The sequence below is a fragment of the Leucoraja erinacea genome, chromosome 30, assembly GCF_028641065.1.
Source record: "Leucoraja erinacea ecotype New England chromosome 30, Leri_hhj_1, whole genome shotgun sequence".
In the NCBI taxonomy this organism is placed as follows: Eukaryota; Metazoa; Chordata; class Chondrichthyes; order Rajiformes; family Rajidae; genus Leucoraja; species Leucoraja erinaceus.
Window position 1 is genome coordinate 6552997 of NC_073406.1, and position 19104 is coordinate 6572100.

General features: G+C 43.5%; 1 protein-coding gene across 1 annotated transcript in view; it reads right to left on the reverse strand.

The window, feature by feature from the left end:
* LOC129711398 (mucin-17-like) overlaps window positions 1-15939 on the reverse strand; it is a 30679-nt gene extending 14740 nt beyond the window's left edge. The window contains exons 1-2 of the mRNA XM_055659007.1: window positions 13310-15939; window positions 113-13190 (exon numbers count right to left, since the gene is read on the reverse strand). Coding sequence (XP_055514982.1) covers window positions 113-13190; window positions 13310-15939 — 15708 coding nt within the window. The remainder of the gene's footprint in view (window positions 1-112; window positions 13191-13309) is intronic.
* Between the last annotated feature and the right edge of the window lie 3165 nt (window positions 15940-19104).

Consider the following 19104-nt stretch of genomic DNA (forward strand, 5'->3'; position numbering starts at 1 on the left):
AGGACAAGGAGCTTGAAGGCACTTCTGTGGTCTGATGGCTCTATGAGGTTGATGCAGTTTTGGATGAATCCGGCGTCGAACTGGAGTATGTTTCTGTTGAGGACTCAGTTACCTGTGATAAACTTGATGTTGTTAAATGTGTTTCTGAAGAGGACTCAGTGACTGATGAAACATTGGTTGTGCTTGGATTGGATTGTGATGATAGTTCAGTTCTTGAAGATTGCTGGGTTTTTGGAGTTGTTTCCAGAGATGATGTGGCCATCGTGGATGCTGCTATTGTAGGATGTGATTCTGATGAAGGTTCTGTTGTTGAGGAAGCTTTCACTGTTGTGGAATATGATTCCGATGAGGAATGTGTTGTGACTGAAAATTGCGTTGTAAAATGTGGTTCTGAAACAGTCACACTTTCTGAAGAATTCTGTGTCGTGTTTGCATTGGTTTGTGTTGAATGCTCCGTTCTTATTGATTCCTGCGTTTCTGACCGTGTTTCAGCTGTGGACAATGTGGCTGCTGATGCCTGTCTACCATTCGGTGTTGGTGAGGAAAATTCTGTTGTGGATGAGCCTTCTGTTGTGCGTGGGTAGGTTACTGATGGAGGCTCCGTTTCCTTTGAGATTGGTGTTGTTAAATGTGTTTCTGTTGTCAAAATAGTTTCTGTTGAAGCTTGTGTTGTCTTTGGATATGCCGATGTAAAAGGTTCCTGTGTATTTGTCTGACGTGTTTCAGGTGAGGAGACAGTGATCGATGATTCTTCTGTAGTTGGATGTGATACTGTTGCAGATTTGTTGGAGGATGTGATTTGCGATGATTGAGAATAAGTTACCGCTGAGCTCCCAGTGACCAAAGGTGACGTTGTTGCTGTTGCGAGGGTTTTTGATGAGGACGCACTTTCTGAGGGAATTTCTGATGTTGTTCCATGAGTTTGTGTTGACTGCTCTGTACTTGATGATTCATGTGCTGTTGGCTGTCTTTCTGAAGGGGACATTGTGATTCGAGATGCCTCTGTAGTTGGATGGGATTCCAATGAAGTTTCAGTTGTCACTGATGCTTGTGCAGATGTTGAACGTGTTTCTGATGGGGATTGAGTAACCAATGAAAATGATGAGCTTGTGGAGTGGGATTCAACTGGCGACACAGTGACTGATGAAACTTCTGTTGAGCTTTGATGTGTTTGCGTTGAATGCTGTGTGCTTGACGATTCCACTGTTGTCGGGTGTGTTTCTGATGAAGGTTTGTTTGTGGATGTTTGTGTTGTTGGATAGGTCTCTGCTGAGGACTGAGTTGGCGATGATAGTGGTGTTGTTGTTAGGTGGGTTTCAGATGGGGACACACTAACAGATGAAGCAGATGTCAATGTTGGATATGCTGTTGTTGGAAGCTCTGTTGATGATGATTCCTGTAATGTTGTTGGATGTGTTTTTGATGAAGACAAGGAGCTTGAAGGCACTTCTGTGGTCTGATGGCTCTCTGAGGGTGATTCAGTTTTTGATGAAACCGGCGTCGAACTGGAGTATGTTTCTGTTGAGGACTCAGTTACCTGTGATAAACTTGATGTTGTTAAATGTGTTTCTGAAGAGGACTCAGTGACTGATGAAACATTGGTTGTGCTTGGATTGGATTGTGATGATAGTTCAGTTCTTGAAGATTGCTGGGTTTTTGGAGTTGTTTCCAGAGATGATGTGGCCATCGTGGATGCTGCTATTGTAGGATGTGATTCTGATGAAGGTTCTGTTGTTGAGGAAGCTTTCACTGTTGTGGAATATGATTCCGATGAGGAATGTGTTGTGACTGAAAATTGCGTTGTAAAATGTGGTTCTGAAACAGTCACACTTTCTGAAGAATTCTGTGTCGTGTTTGCATTGGTTTGTGTTGAATGCTCCGTTCTTATTGATTCCTGCGTTTCTGACCGTGTTTCAGCTGTGGACAATGTGGCTGCTGATGCCTGTCTACCATTCGGTGTTGGTGAGGAAAATTCTGTTGTGGATGAGCCTTCTGTTGTGCGTGGGTAGGTTACTGATGGAGGCTCCGTTTCCTTTGAGATTGGTGTTGTTAAATGTGTTTCTGTTGTCAAAATAGTTTCTGTTGAAGCTTGTGTTGTCTTTGGATATGCCGATGTAAAAGGTTCCTGTGTATTTGTCTGACGTGTTTCAGGTGAGGAGGCAGTGATCGATGATTCTTCTGTAGTTGGATGTGATACTGTTGCAGATTTGTTGGAGGATGTGATTTGCGATGATTGAGAATAAGTTACCGCTGAGCTCCCAGTGACCAAAGGTGACGTTGTTGCTGTTGTGAGGGTTTTTGATGAGGACGCACTTTCTGAGGGAATTTCTGATGTTGTTCCATGAGTTTGTGTTGACTGCTCTGTACTTGATGATTCATGTGCTGTTGGCTGTCTTTCTGAAGGGGACATTGTGATTCGAGATGCCTCTGTAGTTGGATGGGATTCCGATGAAGTTTCAGTTGTCACTGATGCTTGTGCAGATGTTGAACGTGTTTCTGACGGGGATTGAGTAACCAATGAAAATGATGAGCTTGTGGAGTGGGATTCAACTGGCGACACAGTGACTGATGAAACTTCTGTTGAGCTTTGATGTGTTTGCGTTGAATGCTGTGTGCTTGACGATTCCACTGTTGTCGGGTGTGTTTCTGATGAAGGTTTGTTTGTGGATGTTTGTGTTGTTGGATAGGTCTCTGCTGAGGACTGAGTTGGCGATGATAGTGGTGTTGTTGTTAGGTGGGTTTCAGATGGGGACACACTAACAGATGAAGCAGATGTCAATGTTGGATATGCTGTTGTTGGAAGCTCTGTTGATGATGATTCCTGTAATGTTGTTGGATGTGTTTTTGATGAGGACAAGGAGCTTGAAGGCACTTCTGTGGTCTGATGGCTCTCTGAGGGTGATTCAGTTTTTGATGAAACCGGGGTCGAACTGGAGTATGTTTCTGTTGAGGACTCAGTTACCTGTGATAAACCTGATGTTGTTAAATGTGTTTCTGAAGAGGACTCAGTGACTGATGAAACATTGGTTGTGCTTGGATTGGATTGTGATGATAGTTCAGTTCTTGAAGATTGCTGGGTTTTTGGAGTTGTTTCCAGAGAGGATGTGGCCATCGTGGATGCTGCTATTGTAGGATGTGATTCTGATGAAGGTTCTGTTGTTGAGGAAGCTTTCACTGTTGTGGAATATGATTCCGATGAGGAATGTGTTGTGACTGAAAATTGCGTTGTAAAATGTGGTTCTGAAACAGTCACACTTTCTGAAGAATTCTGTGTCGTGTTTGCATTGGTTTGTGTTGAATGCTCCGTTCTTATTGATTCCTGCGTTTCTGACCGTGTTTCAGCTGTGGACAATGTGGCTGCTGATGCCTGTCTACCATTCGGTGTTGGTGAGGAAAATTCTGTTGTGGATGAGCCTTCTGTTGTGCGTGGGTAGGTTACTGATGGAGGCTCCGTTTCCTTTGAGATTGGTGTTGTTAAATGTGTTTCTGTTGTCAAAATAGTTTCTGTTGAAGCTTGTGTTGTCTTTGGATATGCCGATGTAAAAGGTTCCTGTGTATTTGTCTGACGTGTTTCAGGTGAGGAGACAGTGATCGATGATTCTTCTGTAGTTGGATGTGATACTGTTGCAGATTTGTTGGAGGATGTGATTTGCGATGATTGAGAATAAGTTACCGCTGAGCTCCCAGTGACCAAAGGTGACGTTGTTGCTGTTGCGAGGGTTTTTGATGAGGACGCACTTTCTGAGGGAATTTCTGATGTTGTTCCATGAGTTTGTGTTGACTGCTCTGTACTTGATGATTCATGTGCTGTTGGCTGTCTTTCTGAAGGGGACATTGTGATTCGAGATGCCTCTGTAGTTGGATGGGATTCCAATGAAGTTTCAGTTGTCACTGATGCTTGTGCAGATGTTGAACGTGTTTCTGACGGGGATTGAGTAACCAATGAAAATGATGAGCTTGTGGAGTGGGATTCAACTGGCGACACAGTGACTGATGAAACTTCTGTTGAGCTTTGATGTGTTTGCGTTGAATGCTGTGTGCTTGACGATTCCACTGTTGTCGGGTGTGTTTCTGATGAAGGTTTGTTTGTGGATGTTTGTGTTGTTGGATAGGTCTCTGCTGAGGACTGAGTTGGCGATGATAGTGGTGTTGTTGTTAGGTGGGTTTCAGATGGGGACACACTAACAGATGAAGCAGATGTCAATGTTGGATATGCTGTTGTTGGAAGCTCTGTTGATGATGATTCCTGTAATGTTGTTGGATGTGTTTTTGATGAGGACAAGGAGCTTGAAGGCACTTCTGTGGTCTGATGGCTCTCTGAGGGTGATTCAGTTTTTGATGAAACCGGCGTCGAACTGGAGTATGTTTCTGTTGAGGACTCAGTTACCTGTGATAAACTTGATGTTGTTAAATGTGTTTCTGAAGAGGACTCAGTGACTGATGAAACATTGGTTGTGCTTGGATTGGATTGTGATGATAGTTCAGTTCTTGAAGATTGCTGGGTTTTTGGAGTTGTTTCCAGAGAGGATGTGGCCATCGTGGATGCTGCTATTGTAGGATGTGATTCTGATGAAGGTTCTGTTGTTGAGGAAGCTTTCACTGTTGTGGAATATGATTCCGATGATGAATGTGTTGTGACTGAAAATTGCGTTGTAAAATGTGGTTCTGAAACAGTCACACTTTCTGAAGAATTCTGTGTCGTGTTTGCATTGGTTTGTGTTGAATGCTCCGTTCTTATTGATTCCTGCGTTTCTGACCGTGTTTCAGCTGTGGACAATGTGGCTGCTGATGCCTGTCTACCATTCGGTGTTGGTGAGGAAAATTCTGTTGTGGATGAGCCTTCTGTTGTGCGTGGGTAGGTTACTGATGGAGGCTCCGTTTCCTTTGAGATTGGTGTTGTTAAATGTGTTTCTGTTGTCAAAATAGTTTCTGTTGAAGCTTGTGTTGTCTTTGGATATGCCGATGTAAAAGGTTCCTGTGTATTTGTCTGACGTGTTTCAGGTGAGGAGGCAGTGATCGATGATTCTTCTGTAGTTGGATGTGATACTGTTGCAGATTTGTTGGAGGATGTGATTTGCGATGATTGAGAATAAGTTACCGCTGAGCTCCCAGTGACCAAAGGTGACGTTGTTGCTGTTGCGAGGGTTTTTGATGAGGACGCACTTTCTGAGGGAATTTCTGATGTTGTTCCATGAGTTTGTGTTGACTGCTCTGTACTTGATGATTCATGTGCTGTTGGCTGTCTTTCTGAAGGGGACATTGTGATTCGAGATGCCTCTGTAGTTGGATGGGATTCCGATGAAGTTCCAGTTGTCACTGATGCTTGTGCAGATGTTGAACGTGTTTCTGACGGGGATTGAGTAACCAATGAAAATGATGAGCTTGTGGAGTGGGATTCAACTGGCGACACAGTGACTGATGAAACTTCTGTTGAACTTTGATGTGTTTGCGTTGAATGCTGTGTGCTTGACGATTCCACTGTTGTTGGATGTGGTTCTGATGAAGGTTTGTTTGTGGATGTTTGTGTGTTTGGATAGGTCTCTGCTGAGGACTGAGTTGGCGCTGATAGTGGTGTTGTTGTTAGGTGGGTTTCAGATGGGGACACACTAACAGATGAAGCAGATGTCAATGTTGGATATGCTGTTGTTGGAAGCTCTGTTGATGATGATTCCTGTAATGTTGTTGGATGTGTTTTTGATGAGGACAAGGAGCTTGAAGGCACTTCTGTGGTCTGATGGCTCTCTGAGGGTGATTCAGTTTTTGATGAAACTGGCGTCGAACTGGAGTATGTTTCTGTTGAGGACTCAGTTACCTGTGATAAACTTGATGTTGTTAAATGTGTTTCTGAAGAGGACTCAGTGACTGATGAAACATTGGTTGTGCTTGGATTGGATTGTGATGATAGTTCAGTTCTTGAAGATTGCTGGGTTTTTGGAGTTGTTTCCAGAGAGGATGTGGCCATCGTGGATGCTGCTATTGTAGGATGTGATTCTGATGAAGGTTCTGTTGTTGAGGAAGCTTTCACTGATGTGGAATATGATTCCGATGAGGAATGTGTTGTGACTGAAAATTGCGTTGTAAAATGTGGTTCTGAAACAGTCACACTTTCTGAAGAATTCTGTGTCGTGTTTGCATTGGTTTGTGTTGAATGCTCCGTTCTTATTGATTCCTGCGTTTCTGACCGTGTTTCAGCTGTGGACAATGTGGCTGCTGATGCCTGTCTACCATTCGGTGTTGGTGAGGAAAATTCTGTTGTGGATGAGCCTTCTGTTGTGCGTGGGTAGGTTACTGATGGAGGCTCAGTTTCCTTTGAGATTGGTGTTGTTAAATGTGTTTCTGTTGTCAAAATAGTTTCTGTTGAAGCTTGTGTTGTCTTTGGATATGCTGATGTAAAAGGTTCCTGTGTATTTGTCTGACGTGTTTCAGGTGAGGAGACAGTGATCGATGATTCTTCTGTAGTTGGATGTGATACTGTTGCAGATTTGTTGGAGGATGTGATTTGCGATGATTGAGAATAAGTTACCGCTGAGCTCCCAGTGACCAAAGGTGACGTTGTTGCTGTTGCGAGGGTTTTTGATGAGGACGCACTTTCTGAGGGAATTTCTGATGTTGTTCCATGAGTTTGTGTTGACTGCTCTGTACTTGATGATTCATGTGCTGTTGGCTGTCTTTCTGAAGGGGACATTGTGATTCGAGATGCCTCTGTAGTTGGATGGGATTCCGATGAAGTTTCAGTTGTCACTGATGCTTGTGCAGATGTTGAACGTGTTTCTGACGGGGATTGAGTAACCAATGAAAATGATGAGCTTGTGGAGTGGGATTCAACTGGCGACACAGTGACTGATGAAACTTCTGTTGAGCTTTGATGTGTTTGCGTTGAATGCTGTGTGCTTGACGATTCCACTGTTGTCGGATGTGTTTCTGATGAAGGTTTGTTTGTGGATGTTTGTGTTGTTGGATAGGTCTCTGCTGAGGACTGAGTTGGCGATGATAGTGGTGTTGTTGTTAGGTGGGTTTCAGATGGGGACACACTAACAGATGAAGCAGATGTCAATGTTGGATATGCTGTTGTTGGAAGCTCTGTTGATGATGATTCCTGTAATGTTGTTGGATGTGTTTTTGATGAGGACAAGGAGCTTGAAGGCACTTCTGTGGTCTGATGGCTCTCTGAGGGTGATTCAGTTTTTGATGAAACTGGCGTCGAACTGGAGTATGTTTCTGTTGAGGACTCAGTTACCTGTGATAAACTTGATGTTGTTAAATGTGTTTCTGAAGAGGACTCAGTGACTGATGAAACATTGGTTGTGCTTGGATTGGATTGTGATGATAGTTCAGTTCTTGAAGATTGCTGGGTTTTTGGAGTTGTTTCCAGAGAGGATGTGGCCATCGTGGATGCTGCTATTGTAGGATGTGATTCTGATGAAGGTTCTGTTGTTGAGGAAGCTTTCACTGATGTGGAATATGATTCCGATGAGGAATGTGTTGTGACTGAAAATTGCGTTGTAAAATGTGGTTCTGAAACAGTCACACTTTCTGAAGAATTCTGTGTCGTGTTTGCATTGGTTTGTGTTGAATGCTCCGTTCTTATTGATTCCTGCGTTTCTGACCGTGTTTCAGCTGTGGACAATGTGGCTGCTGATGCCTGTCTACCATTCGGTGTTGGTGAGGAAAATTCTGTTGTGGATGAGCCTTCTGTTGTGCGTGGGTAGGTTACTGATGGAGGCTCCGTTTCCTTTGAGATTGGTGTTGTTAAATGTGTTTCTGTTGTCAAAATAGTTTCTGTTGAAGCTTGTGTTGTCTTTGGATATGCTGATGTAAAAGGTTCCTGTGTATTTGTCTGACGTGTTTCAGGTGAGGAGACAGTGATCGATGATTCTTCTGTAGTTGGATGTGATACTGTTGCAGATTTGTTGGAGGATGTGATTTGCGATGATTGAGAATAAGTTACCGCTGAGCTCCCAGTGACCAAAGGTGACGTTGTTGCTGTTGCGAGGGTTTTTGATGAGGACGCACTTTCTGAGGGAATTTCTGATGTTGTTCCATGAGTTTGTGTTGACTGCTCTGTACTTGATGATTCATGTGCTGTTGGCTGTCTTTCTGAAGGGGACATTGTGATTCGAGATGCCTCTGTAGTTGGATGGGATTCCGATGAAGTTTCAGTTGTCACTGATGCTTGTGCAGATGTTGAACGTGTTTCTGATGGGGATTGAGTAACCAATGAAAATGATGAGCTTGTGGAGTGGGATTCAACTGGCGACACAGTGACTGATGAAACTTCTGTTGAGCTTTGATGTGTTTGCGTTGAATGCTGTGTGCTTGACGATTCCACTGTTGTCGGGTGTGTTTCTGATGAAGGTTTGTTTGTGGATGTTTGTGTTGTTGGATAGGTCTCTGCTGAGGACTGAGTTGGCGATGATAGTGGTGTTGTTGTTAGGTGGGTTTCAGATGGGGACACACTATCAGATGAAGCAGATGTCAATGTTGGATATGCTGTTGTTGGAAGCTCTGTTGATGATGATTCCTGTAATGTTGTTGGATGTGTTTTTGATGAGGACAAGGAGCTTGAAGGCACTTCTGTGGTCTGATGGCTCTCTGAGGGTGATTCAGTTTTTGATGAAACTGGCGTCGAACTGGAGTATGTTTCTGTTGAGGACTCAGTTACCTGTGATAAACTTGATGTTGTTAAATGTGTTTCTGAAGAGGACTCAGTGACTGATGAAACATTGGTTGTGCTTGGATTGGATTGTGATGATAGTTCAGTTCTTGAAGATTGCTGGGTTTTTGGAGTTGTTTCCAGAGAGGATGTGGCCATCGTGGATGCTGCTATTGTAGGATGTGATTCTGATGAAGGTTCTGTTGTTGAGGAAGCTTTCACTGATGTGGAATATGATTCCGATGAGGAATGTGTTGTGACTGAAAATTGCGTTGTAAAATGTGGTTCTGAAACAGTCACACTTTCTGAAGAATTCTGTGTCGTGTTTGCATTGGTTTGTGTTGAATGCTCCGTTCTTATTGATTCCTGCGTTTCTGACCGTGTTTCAGCTGTGGACAATGTGGCTGCTGATGCCTGTCTACCATTCGGTGTTGGTGAGGAAAATTCTGTTGTGGATAAGCCTTCTGTTGTGCGTGGGTAGGTTACTGATGGAGGCTCCGTTTCCTTTGAGATTGGTGTTGTTAAATGTGTTTCTGTTGTCAAAATAGTTTCTGTTGAAGCTTGTGTTGTCTTTGGATATGCTGATGTAAAAGGTTCCTGTGTATTTGTCTGACGTGTTTCAGGTGAGGAGACAGTGATCGATGATTCTTCTGTAGTTGGATGTGATACTGTTGCAGATTTGTTGGAGGATGTGATTTGCGATGATTGAGAATAAGTTACCGCTGAGCTCCCAGTGACCAAAGGTGACGTTGTTGCTGTTGCGAGGATTTTTGATGAGGACGCACTTTCTGAGGGAATTTCTGATGTTGTTCCATGAGTTTGTGTTGACTGCTCTGTACTTGATGATTCATGTGCTGTTGGCTGTCTTTCTGAAGGGGACATTGTGATTCGAGATGCCTCTGTAGTTGGATGGGATTCCAATGAAGTTTCAGTTGTCACTGATGCTTGTGCAGATGTTGAACGTGTTTCTGATGGGGATTGAGTAACCAATGAAAATGATGAGCTTGTGGAGTGGGATTCAACTGGCGACACAGTGACTGATGAAACTTCCGTTGAGCTTTGATGTGTTTGCGTTGAATGCTGTGTGCTTGACGATTCCACTGTTGTCGGGTGTGTTTCTGATGAAGGTTTGTTTGTGGATGTTTGTGTTGTTGGATAGGTCTCTGCTGAGGACTGAGTTGGCGATGATAGTGGTGTTGTTGTTAGGTGGGTTTCAGATGGGGACACACTAACAGATGAAGCAGATGTCAATGTTGGATATGCTGTTGTTGGAAGCTCTGTTGATGATGATTCCTGTAATGTTGTTGGATGTGTTTTTGATGAGGACAAGGAGCTTGAAGGCACTTCTGTGGTCTGATGGCTCTCTGAGGGTGATTCAGTTTTTGATGAAACCGGCGTCGAACTGGAATATGTTTCTGTTGAGGACTCAGTTACCTGTGATAAACTTGATGTTGTTAAATGTGTTTCTGAAGAGGACTCAGTGACTGATGAAACATTGGTTGTGCTTGGATTGGATTGTGATGATAGTTCAGTTCTTGAAGATTGCTGGGTTTTTGGAGTTGTTTCCAGAGAGGATGTGGCCATCGTGGATGCTGCTATTGTAGGATGTGATTCTGATGAAGGTTCTGTTGTTGAGGAAGCTTTCACTGATGTGGAATATGATTCCGATGAGGAATGTGTTGTGACTGAAAATTGCGTTGTAAAATGTGGTTCTGAAACAGTCACACTTTCTGAAGAATTCTGTGTCGTGTTTGCATTGGTTTGTGTTGAATGCTCCGTTCTTATTGATTCCTGCGTTTCTGACCGTGTTTCAGCTGTGGACAATGTGGCTGCTGATGCCTGTCTAGAATTCGGTGTTGGTGAGGAAAATTCTGTTGTGGATAAGCCTTCTGTTGTGCGTGGGTAGGTTACTGATGGAGGCTCCGTTTCCTTTGAGATTGGTGTTGTTAAATGTGTTTCTGTTGTCAAAATAGTTTCTGTTGAAGCTTGTGTTGTCTTTGGATATGCTGATGTAAAAGGTTCCTGTGTATTTGTCTGACGTGTTTCAGGTGAGGAGACAGTGATCGATGATTCTTCTGTAGTTGGATGTGATACTGTTGCAGATTTGTTGGAGGATGTGATTTGCGATGATTGAGAATAAGTTACCGCTGAGCTCCCAGTGACCAAAGGTGACGTTGTTGCTGTTGCGAGGGTTTTTGATGAGGACGCACTTTCTGAGGGAATTTCTGATGTTGTTCCATGAGTTTGTGTTGACTGCTCTGTACTTGATGATTCATGTGCTGTTGGCTGTCTTTCTGAAGGGGACATTGTGATTCGAGATGCCTCTGTAGTTGGATGGGATTCCAATGAAGTTTCAGTTGTCACTGATGCTTGTGCAGATGTTGAACGTGTTTCTGATGGGGATTGAGTAAACAATGAAAATGATGAGCTTGTGGAGTGGGATTCAACTGGCGACACAGTGACTGATGAAACTTCTGTTGAGCTTTGATGTGTTTGCGTTGAATGCTGTGTGCTTGACGATTCCACTGTTGTCGGGTGTGTTTCTGATGAAGGTTTGTTTGTGGATGTTTGTGTTGTTGGATAGGTCTCTGCTGAGGACTGAGTTGGCGATGATAGTGGTGTTGTTGTTAGGTGGGTTTCAGATGGGGACACACTAACAGATGAAGCAGATGTCAATGTTGGATATGCTGTTGTTGGAAGCTTTGTTGATGATGATTCCTGTAATGTTGTTTGATGTGTTTTTGATGAGGACAAGGAGCTTGAAGGCACTTCTGGGGTCTGATGGCTCTCTGAGGGTGATTCAGTTTTTGATGAAACTGGCGTCGAACTGGAGTATGTTTCTGTTGAGGACTCAGTTACCTGTGATAAACTTGATGTTGTTAAATGTGTTTCTGAAGAGGACTCAGTGACTGATGAAACATTGGTTGTGCTTGGATTGGATTGTGATGATAGTTCAGTTCTTGAAGATTGCTGGGTTTTTGGAGTTGTTTCCAGAGAGGATGTGGCCATCGTGGATGCTGCTATTGTAGGATGTGATTCTGATGAAGGTTCTGTTGTTGAGGAAGCTTTCACTGATGTGGAATATGATTCCGATGAGGAATGTGTTGTGACTGAAAATTGCGTTGTAAAATGTGGTTCTGAAACAGTCACACTTTCTGAAGAATTCTGTGTCGTGTTTGCATTGGTTTGTGTTGAATGCTCCGTTCTTATTGATTCCTGCGTTTCTGACCGTGTTTCAGCTGTGGACAATGTGGCTGCTGATGCCTGTCTACCATTCGGTGTTGGTGAGGAAAATTCTGTTGTGGATGAGCCTTCTGTTGTGCGTGGGTAGGTTACTGATGGAGGCTCCGTTTCCTTTGAGATTGGTGTTGATAAATGTGTTTCTGTTGTCAAAATAGTTTCTGTTGAAGCTTGTGTTGTCTTTGGATATGCCGATGTAAAAGGTTCCTGTGTATTTGTCTGACGTGTTTCAGGTGAGGAGACAGTGATCGATGATTCTTCTGTAGTTGGATGTGATACTGTTGCAGATTTGTTGGAGGATGTGATTTGCGATGATTGAGAATAAGTTACCGCTGAGCTCCCAGTGACCAAAGGTGACGTTGTTGCTGTTGCGAGGGTTTTTGATGAGGACGCACTTTCTGAGGGAATTTCTGATGTTGTTCCATGAGTTTGTGTTGACTGCTCTGTACTTGATGATTCATGTGCTGTTGGCTGTCTTTCTGAAGGGGACATTGTGATTCGAGATGCCTCTGTAGTTGGATGGGATTCCAATGAAGTTTCAGTTGTCACTGATGCTTGTGCAGATGTTGAACGTGTTTCTGATGGGGATTGAGTAACCAATGAAAATGATGAGCTTGTGGAGTGGGATTCAACTGGCGACACAGTGACTGGTGAAACTTCCGTTGAGCTTCGATGTGTTTGCGTTGAATGCTGTGTGCTTGACGATTCCACTGTTGTCGGGTGTGTTTCTGATGAAGGTTTGTTTGTGGATGTTTGTGTTGTTGGATAGGTCTCTGCTGAGGACTGAGTTGGCGATGATAGTGGTGTTGTTGTTAGGTGGGTTTCAGATGGGGACACACTAACAGATGAAGCAGATGTCAATGTTGGATATGCTGTTGTTGGAAGCTCTGTTGATGATGATTCCTGTAATGTTGTTGGATGTGTTTTTGATGAGGACAAGGAGCTTGAAGGCACTTCTGTGGTCTGATGGCTCTCTGAGGGTGATTCAGTTTTTGATGAAACTGGCGTCGAACTGGAGTTTGTTTCTGTTGAGGGCTCAGTTACCTGTGATAAACTTGATGTTGTTAAATGTGTTTCTGAAGAGGACTCAGTGACTGATGAAACATTGGTTGTGCTTGGATTGGATTGTGATGATAGTTCAGTTCTTGAAGATTGCTGGGTTTTTGGAGTTGTTTTTCCAGAGAGGATGTGGCCATCGTGGATGCTGCTATTGTAGGATGTGATTCTGATGAAGGTTCTGTTGTTGAGGAAGCTTTCACTGATGTGGAATATGATTCCGATGAGGAATGTGTTGTGACTGAAAATTGCGTTGTAAAATGTGGTTCTGAAACAGTCACACTTTCTGAAGAATTCTGTGTCGTGTTTGCATTGGTTTGTGTTGAATGCTCCGTTCTTATTGATTCCTGCGTTTCTGACCGTGTTTCAGCTGTGGACAATGTGGCTGCTGATGCCTGTCTACCATTCGGTGTTGGTGAGGAAAATTCTGTTGTGGATGAGCCTTCTGTTGTGCGTGGGTAGGTTACTGATGGAGGCTCCGTTTCCTTTGAGATTGGTGTTGTTAAATGTGTTTCTGTTGTCAAAATAGTTTCTGTTGAAGCTTGTGTTGTCTTTGGATATGCCGATGTAAAAGGTTCCTGTGTATTTGTCTGACGTGTTTCAGGTGAGGAGACAGTGATCGATGATTCTTCTGTAGTTGGATGTGATACTGTTGCAGATTTGTTGGAGGATGTGATTTGCGATGATTGAGAATAAGTTACCGCTGAGCTCCCAGTGACCAAAGGTGACGTTGTTGCTGTTGCGAGGATTTTTGATGAGGACGCACTTTCTGAGGGAATTTCTGATGTTGTTCCATGAGTTTGTGTTGACTGCTCTGTACTTGATGATTCATGTGCTGTTGGCTGTCTTTCTGAAGGGGACATTGTGATTCGAGATGCCTCTGTAGTTGGATGGGATTCCAATGAAGTTTCAGTTGTCACTGATGCTTGTGCAGATGTTGAACGTGTTTCTGACGGGGATTGAGTAACCAATGAAAATGATGAGCTTGTGGAGTGGGATTCAACTGGCGACACAGTGACTGATGAAACTTCTGTTGAACTTTGATGTGTTTGCGTTGAATGCTGTGTGCTTGACGATTCCACTGTTGTCGGGTGTGTTTCTGATGAAGGTTTGTTTGTGGATGTTTGTGTTGTTGGATAGGTCTCTGCTGAGGACTGAGTTGGCGATGATAGTGGTGTTGTTGTTAGGTGGGTTTCAGATGGGGACACACTAACAGATGAAGCAGATGTCAATGTTGGATATGCTGTTGTTGGAAGCTCTGTTGATGATGATTCCTGTAATGTTGTTGGATGTGTTTTTGATGAGGACAAGGAGCTTGAAGGCACTTCTGTGGTCTGATGGCTCTCTGAGGGTGATTCAGTTTTTGATGAAACTGGCGTCGAACTGGAGTATGTTTCTGTTGAGGACTCAGTTACCTGTGATAAACTTGATGTTGTTAAATGTGTTTCTGAAGAGGACTCAGTGACTGATGAAACATTGGTTGTGCTTGGATTGGATTGTGATGATAGTTCAGTTCTTGAAGATTGCTGGGTTTTTGGAGTTGTTTCCAGAGAGGATGTGGCCATCGTGGATGCTGCTATTGTAGGATGTGATTCTGATGAAGGTTCTGTTGTTGAGGAAGCTTTCACTGATGTGGAATATGATTCCGATGAGGAATGTGTTGTGACTGAAAATTGCGTTGTAAAATGTGGTTCTGAAACAGTCACACTTTCTGAAGAATTCTGTGTCGTGTTTGCATTGGTTTGTGTTGAATGCTCCGTTCTTATTGATTCCTGCGTTTCTGACCGTGTTTCAGCTGTGGACAATGTGGCTGCTGATGCCTGTCTACCATTCGGTGTTGGTGAGGAAAATTCTGTTGTGGATGAGCCTTCTGTTGTGCGTGGGTAGGTTACTGATGGAGGCTCCGTTTCCTTTGAGATTGGTGTTGTTAAATGTGTTTCTGTTGTCAAAATAGTTTCTGTTGAAGCTTGTGTTGTCTTTGGATATGCCGATGTAAAAGGTTCCTGTGTATTTGTCTGACGTGTTTCAGGTGAGGAGACAGTGATCGATGATTCTTCTGTAGTTGGATGTGATACTGTTGCAGATTTGTTGGAGGATGTGATTTGCGATGATTGAGAATAAGTTACCGCTGAGCTCCCAGTGACCAAAGGTGACGGTGTTGCTGTTGCGAGGGTTTTTGATGAGGACGCACTTTCTGAGGGAATTTCTGATGTTGTTCCATGAGTTTGTGTTGACTGCTCTGTACTTGATGATTCATGTGCTGTTGGCTGTCTTTCTGAAGGGGACATTGTGATTCGAGATGCCTCTGTAGTTGGATGGGATTCCAATGAAGTTTCAGTTGTCACTGATGCTTGTGCAGATGTTGAACGTGTTTCTGATGGGGATTGAGTAACCAATGAAAATGATGAGCTTGTGGAGTGGGATTCAACTGGCGACACAGTGACTGATGAAACTTCTGTTGAGCTTTGATGTACTTGCGTTGAATGCTGTGTGCTTGACGATTCCACTGTTGTCGGGTGTGTTTCTGATGAAGGTTTGTTTGTGGATGTTTGTGTTGTTGGATAGGTCTCTGCTGAGGACTGAGTTGGCGATGATAGTGGTGTTGTTGTTAGGTGGGTTTCAGATGGGGACACACTAACAGATGAAGCAGATGTCAATGTTGGATATGCTGTTGTTGGAAGCTCTGTTGATGATGATTCCTGTAATGTTGTTGGATGTGTTTTTGATGAGGACAAGGAGCTTGAAGGCACTTCTGTGGTCTGATGGCTCTCTGAGGGTGATTCAGTTTTTGATGAAACTGGCGTCGAACTGGAGTATGTTTCTGTTGAGGACTCAGTTACCTGTGATAAACTTGATGTTGTTAAATGTGTTTCTGAAGAGGACTCAGTGACTGATGAAACATTGGTTGTGCTTGGATTGGATTGTGATGATAGTTCAGTTCTTGAAGATTGCTGGGTTTTTGGAGTTGTTTCCAGAGAGGATGTGGCCATCGTGGATGCTGCTATTGTAGGATGTGATTCTGATGAAGGTTCTGTTGTTGAGGAAGCTTTCACTGATGTGGAATATGATTCCGATGAGGAATGTGTTGTGACTGAAAATTGCGTTGTAAAATGTGGTTCTGAAACAGTCACACTTTCTGAAGAATTCTGTGTCGTGTTTGCATTGGTTTGTGTTGAATGCTCCGTTCTTATTGATTCCTGCGTTTCTGACCGTGTTTCAGCTGTGGACAATGTGGCTGCTGATGCCTGTCTACCATTCGGTGTTGGTGAGGAAAATTCTGTTGTGGATGAGCCTTCTGTTGTGCGTGGGTAGGTTACTGATGGAGGCTCCGTTTCCTTTGAGATTGGTGTTGGTAAATGTGTTTCTGTTGTCAAAATAGTTTCTGTTGAAGCTTGTGTTGTCTTTGGATATGCCGATGTAAAAGGTTCCTGTGTATTTGTCTGACGTGTTTCAGGTGAGGAGACAGTGATCGATGATTCTTCTGTAGTTGGATGTGATACTGTTGCAGATTTGTTGGAGGATGTGATTTGCGATGATTGAGAATAAGTTACCGCTGAGCTCCCAGTGACCAAAGGTGACGTTGTTGCTGTTGCGAGGGTTTTTGATGAGGACGCACTTTCTGAGGGAATTTCTGATGTTGTTCCATGAGTTTGTGTTGACTGCTCTGTACTTGATGATTCATGTGCTGTTGGCTGTCTTTCTGAAGGGGACATTGTGATTCGAGATGCCTCTGTAGTTGGATGGGATTCCAATGAAGTTTCAGTTGTCACTGATGCTTGTGCAGATGTTGAACGTGTTTCTGACGGGGATTGAGTAACCAATGAAAATGATGAGCTTGTGGAGTGGGATTCAACTGGCGACACAGTGACTGATGAAACTTCTGTGGAACTTTGATGTGTTTGCGTTGAATGCTGTGTGCTTGACGATTCCACTGTTGTCGGGTGTGTTTCTGATGAAGGTTTGTTTGTGGATGTTTGTGTTGTTGGATAGGTCTCTGCTGAGGACTGAGTTGGCGATGATAGTGGTGTTGTTGTTAGGTGGGTTTCAGATGGGGACACACTAACAGATGAAGCAGATGTCAATGTTGGATATGCTGTTGTTGGAAGCTCTGTTGATGATGATTCCTGTAATGTTGTTGGATGTGTTTTTGATGAGGACAAGGAGTTTGAAGGCACTTCTGTGGTCTGATGGCTCTCTGAGGGTGATTCAGTTTTTGATGAAACCGGCGTCGAACTGGAGTATGTTTCTGTTGAGGACTCAGTTACCTGTGATAAACTTGATGTTGTTAAATGTGTTTCTGAAGAGGACTCAGTGACTGATGAAACATTGGTTGTGCTTGGATTGGATTGTGATGATAGTTCAGTTCTTGAAGATTGCTGGGTTTTTGGAGTTGTTTCCAGAGAGGATGTGGCCATCGTGGATGCTGCTATTGTAGGATGTGATTCTGATGAAGGTTCTGTTGTTGAGGAAGCTTTCACTGATGTGGAATATGATTCCGATGAGGAATGTGTTGTGACTGAAAATTGCGTTGTAAAATGTGGTTCTGAAACAGTCACACTTTCTGAAGAATTCTGTGTCGTGTTTGCATTGGTTTGTGTTGAATGCTCCGTTCTTATTGATTCCTGCGTTTCTGACCGTGTTTCAGCTGTGGACAATGTGGCTGCTGATGCCTGTCTACCATTCGGTGTTGGTGAGGAAAATTCTGTTGTGGATGAGCCTTCTGTTGTGCGTGGGTAGGTTACTGATGGAGGCTCCGTTTCCTTTGAGATTGGTGTTGTTAAATGTGTTTCTGTTGTCAAAATAGTTTCTGTTGAAGCTTGTGTTGTCTTTGGATATGCCGATGTAAAAGGTTCCTGTGTATTTGTCTGACGTGTTTCAGGTGAGGAGACAGTGATCGATGATTCTTCTGTAGTTGGATGTGATACTGTTGCAGATTTGTTGGAGGATGTGATTTGCGATGATTGAGAATAAGTTACCGCTGAGCTCCCAGTGACCAAAGGTGACGTTGTTGCTGTTGCGAGGATTTTTGATGAGGACGCACTTTCTGAGGGAATTTCTGATGTTGTTCCATGAGTTTGTGTTGACTGCTCTGTACTTGATGATTCATGTGCTGTTGGCTGTCTTTCTGAAGGGGACATTGTGATTCGAGATGCCTCTGTAGTTGGATGGGATTCCAATGAAGTTTCAGTTGTCACTGATGCTTGTGCAGATGTTGAACGTGTTTCTGATGGGGATTGAGTAACCAATGAAAATGATGAGCTTGTGGAGTGGGATTCAACTGGCGACACAGTGACTGATGAAACTTCTGTTGAACTTTGATGTGTTTGCGTTGAATGCTGTGTGCTTGACGATTCCACTGTTGTCGGGTGTGTTTCTGATGAAGGTTTGTTTGTGGATGTTTGTGTTGTTGGATAGGTCTCTGCTGAGGACTGAGTTGGCGATGATAGTGGTGTTGTTGTTAGGTGGGTTTCAGATGGGGACACACTAACAGATGAAGCAGATGTCAATGTTGGATATGCTGTTGTTGGAAGCTCTGTTGATGATGATTCCTGTAATGTTGTTGGATGTGTTTTTGATGAGGACAAGGAGCTTGAAGGCACTTCTGTGGTCTGATGGCTCTCTGAGGGTGATTCAGTTTTTGATGAAACCGGCGTCGAACTGGAGTATGTTTCTGTTGAGGACTCAGTTACCTGTGATAAACTTGATGTTGTTAAATGTGTTTCTGAAGAGGACTCAGTGACTGATGAAACATTGGTTGTGCTTGGATTGGATTGTGATGATAGTTCAGTTCTTGAAGATTGCTGGGTTTTTGGAGTTGTTTCCAGAGAGGATGTGGCCATCGTGGATGCTGCTATTGTAGGATGTGATTCTGATGAAGGTTCTGTTGTTGAGGAAGCTTTCACTGATGTGGAATATGATTCCGATGAGGAATGTGTTGTGACTGAAAATTGCGTTGTAAAATGTGGTTCTGAAACAGTCACACTTTCTGAAGAATTCTGTGTCGTGTTTGCATTGGTTTGTGTTGAATGCTCCGTTCTTATTGATTCCTGCGTTTCTGACCGTGTTTCAGCTGTGGACAATGTGGCTGCTGATGCCTGTCTACCATTCGGTGTTGGTGAGGAAAATTCTGTTGTGGATGAGCCTTCTGTTGTGCG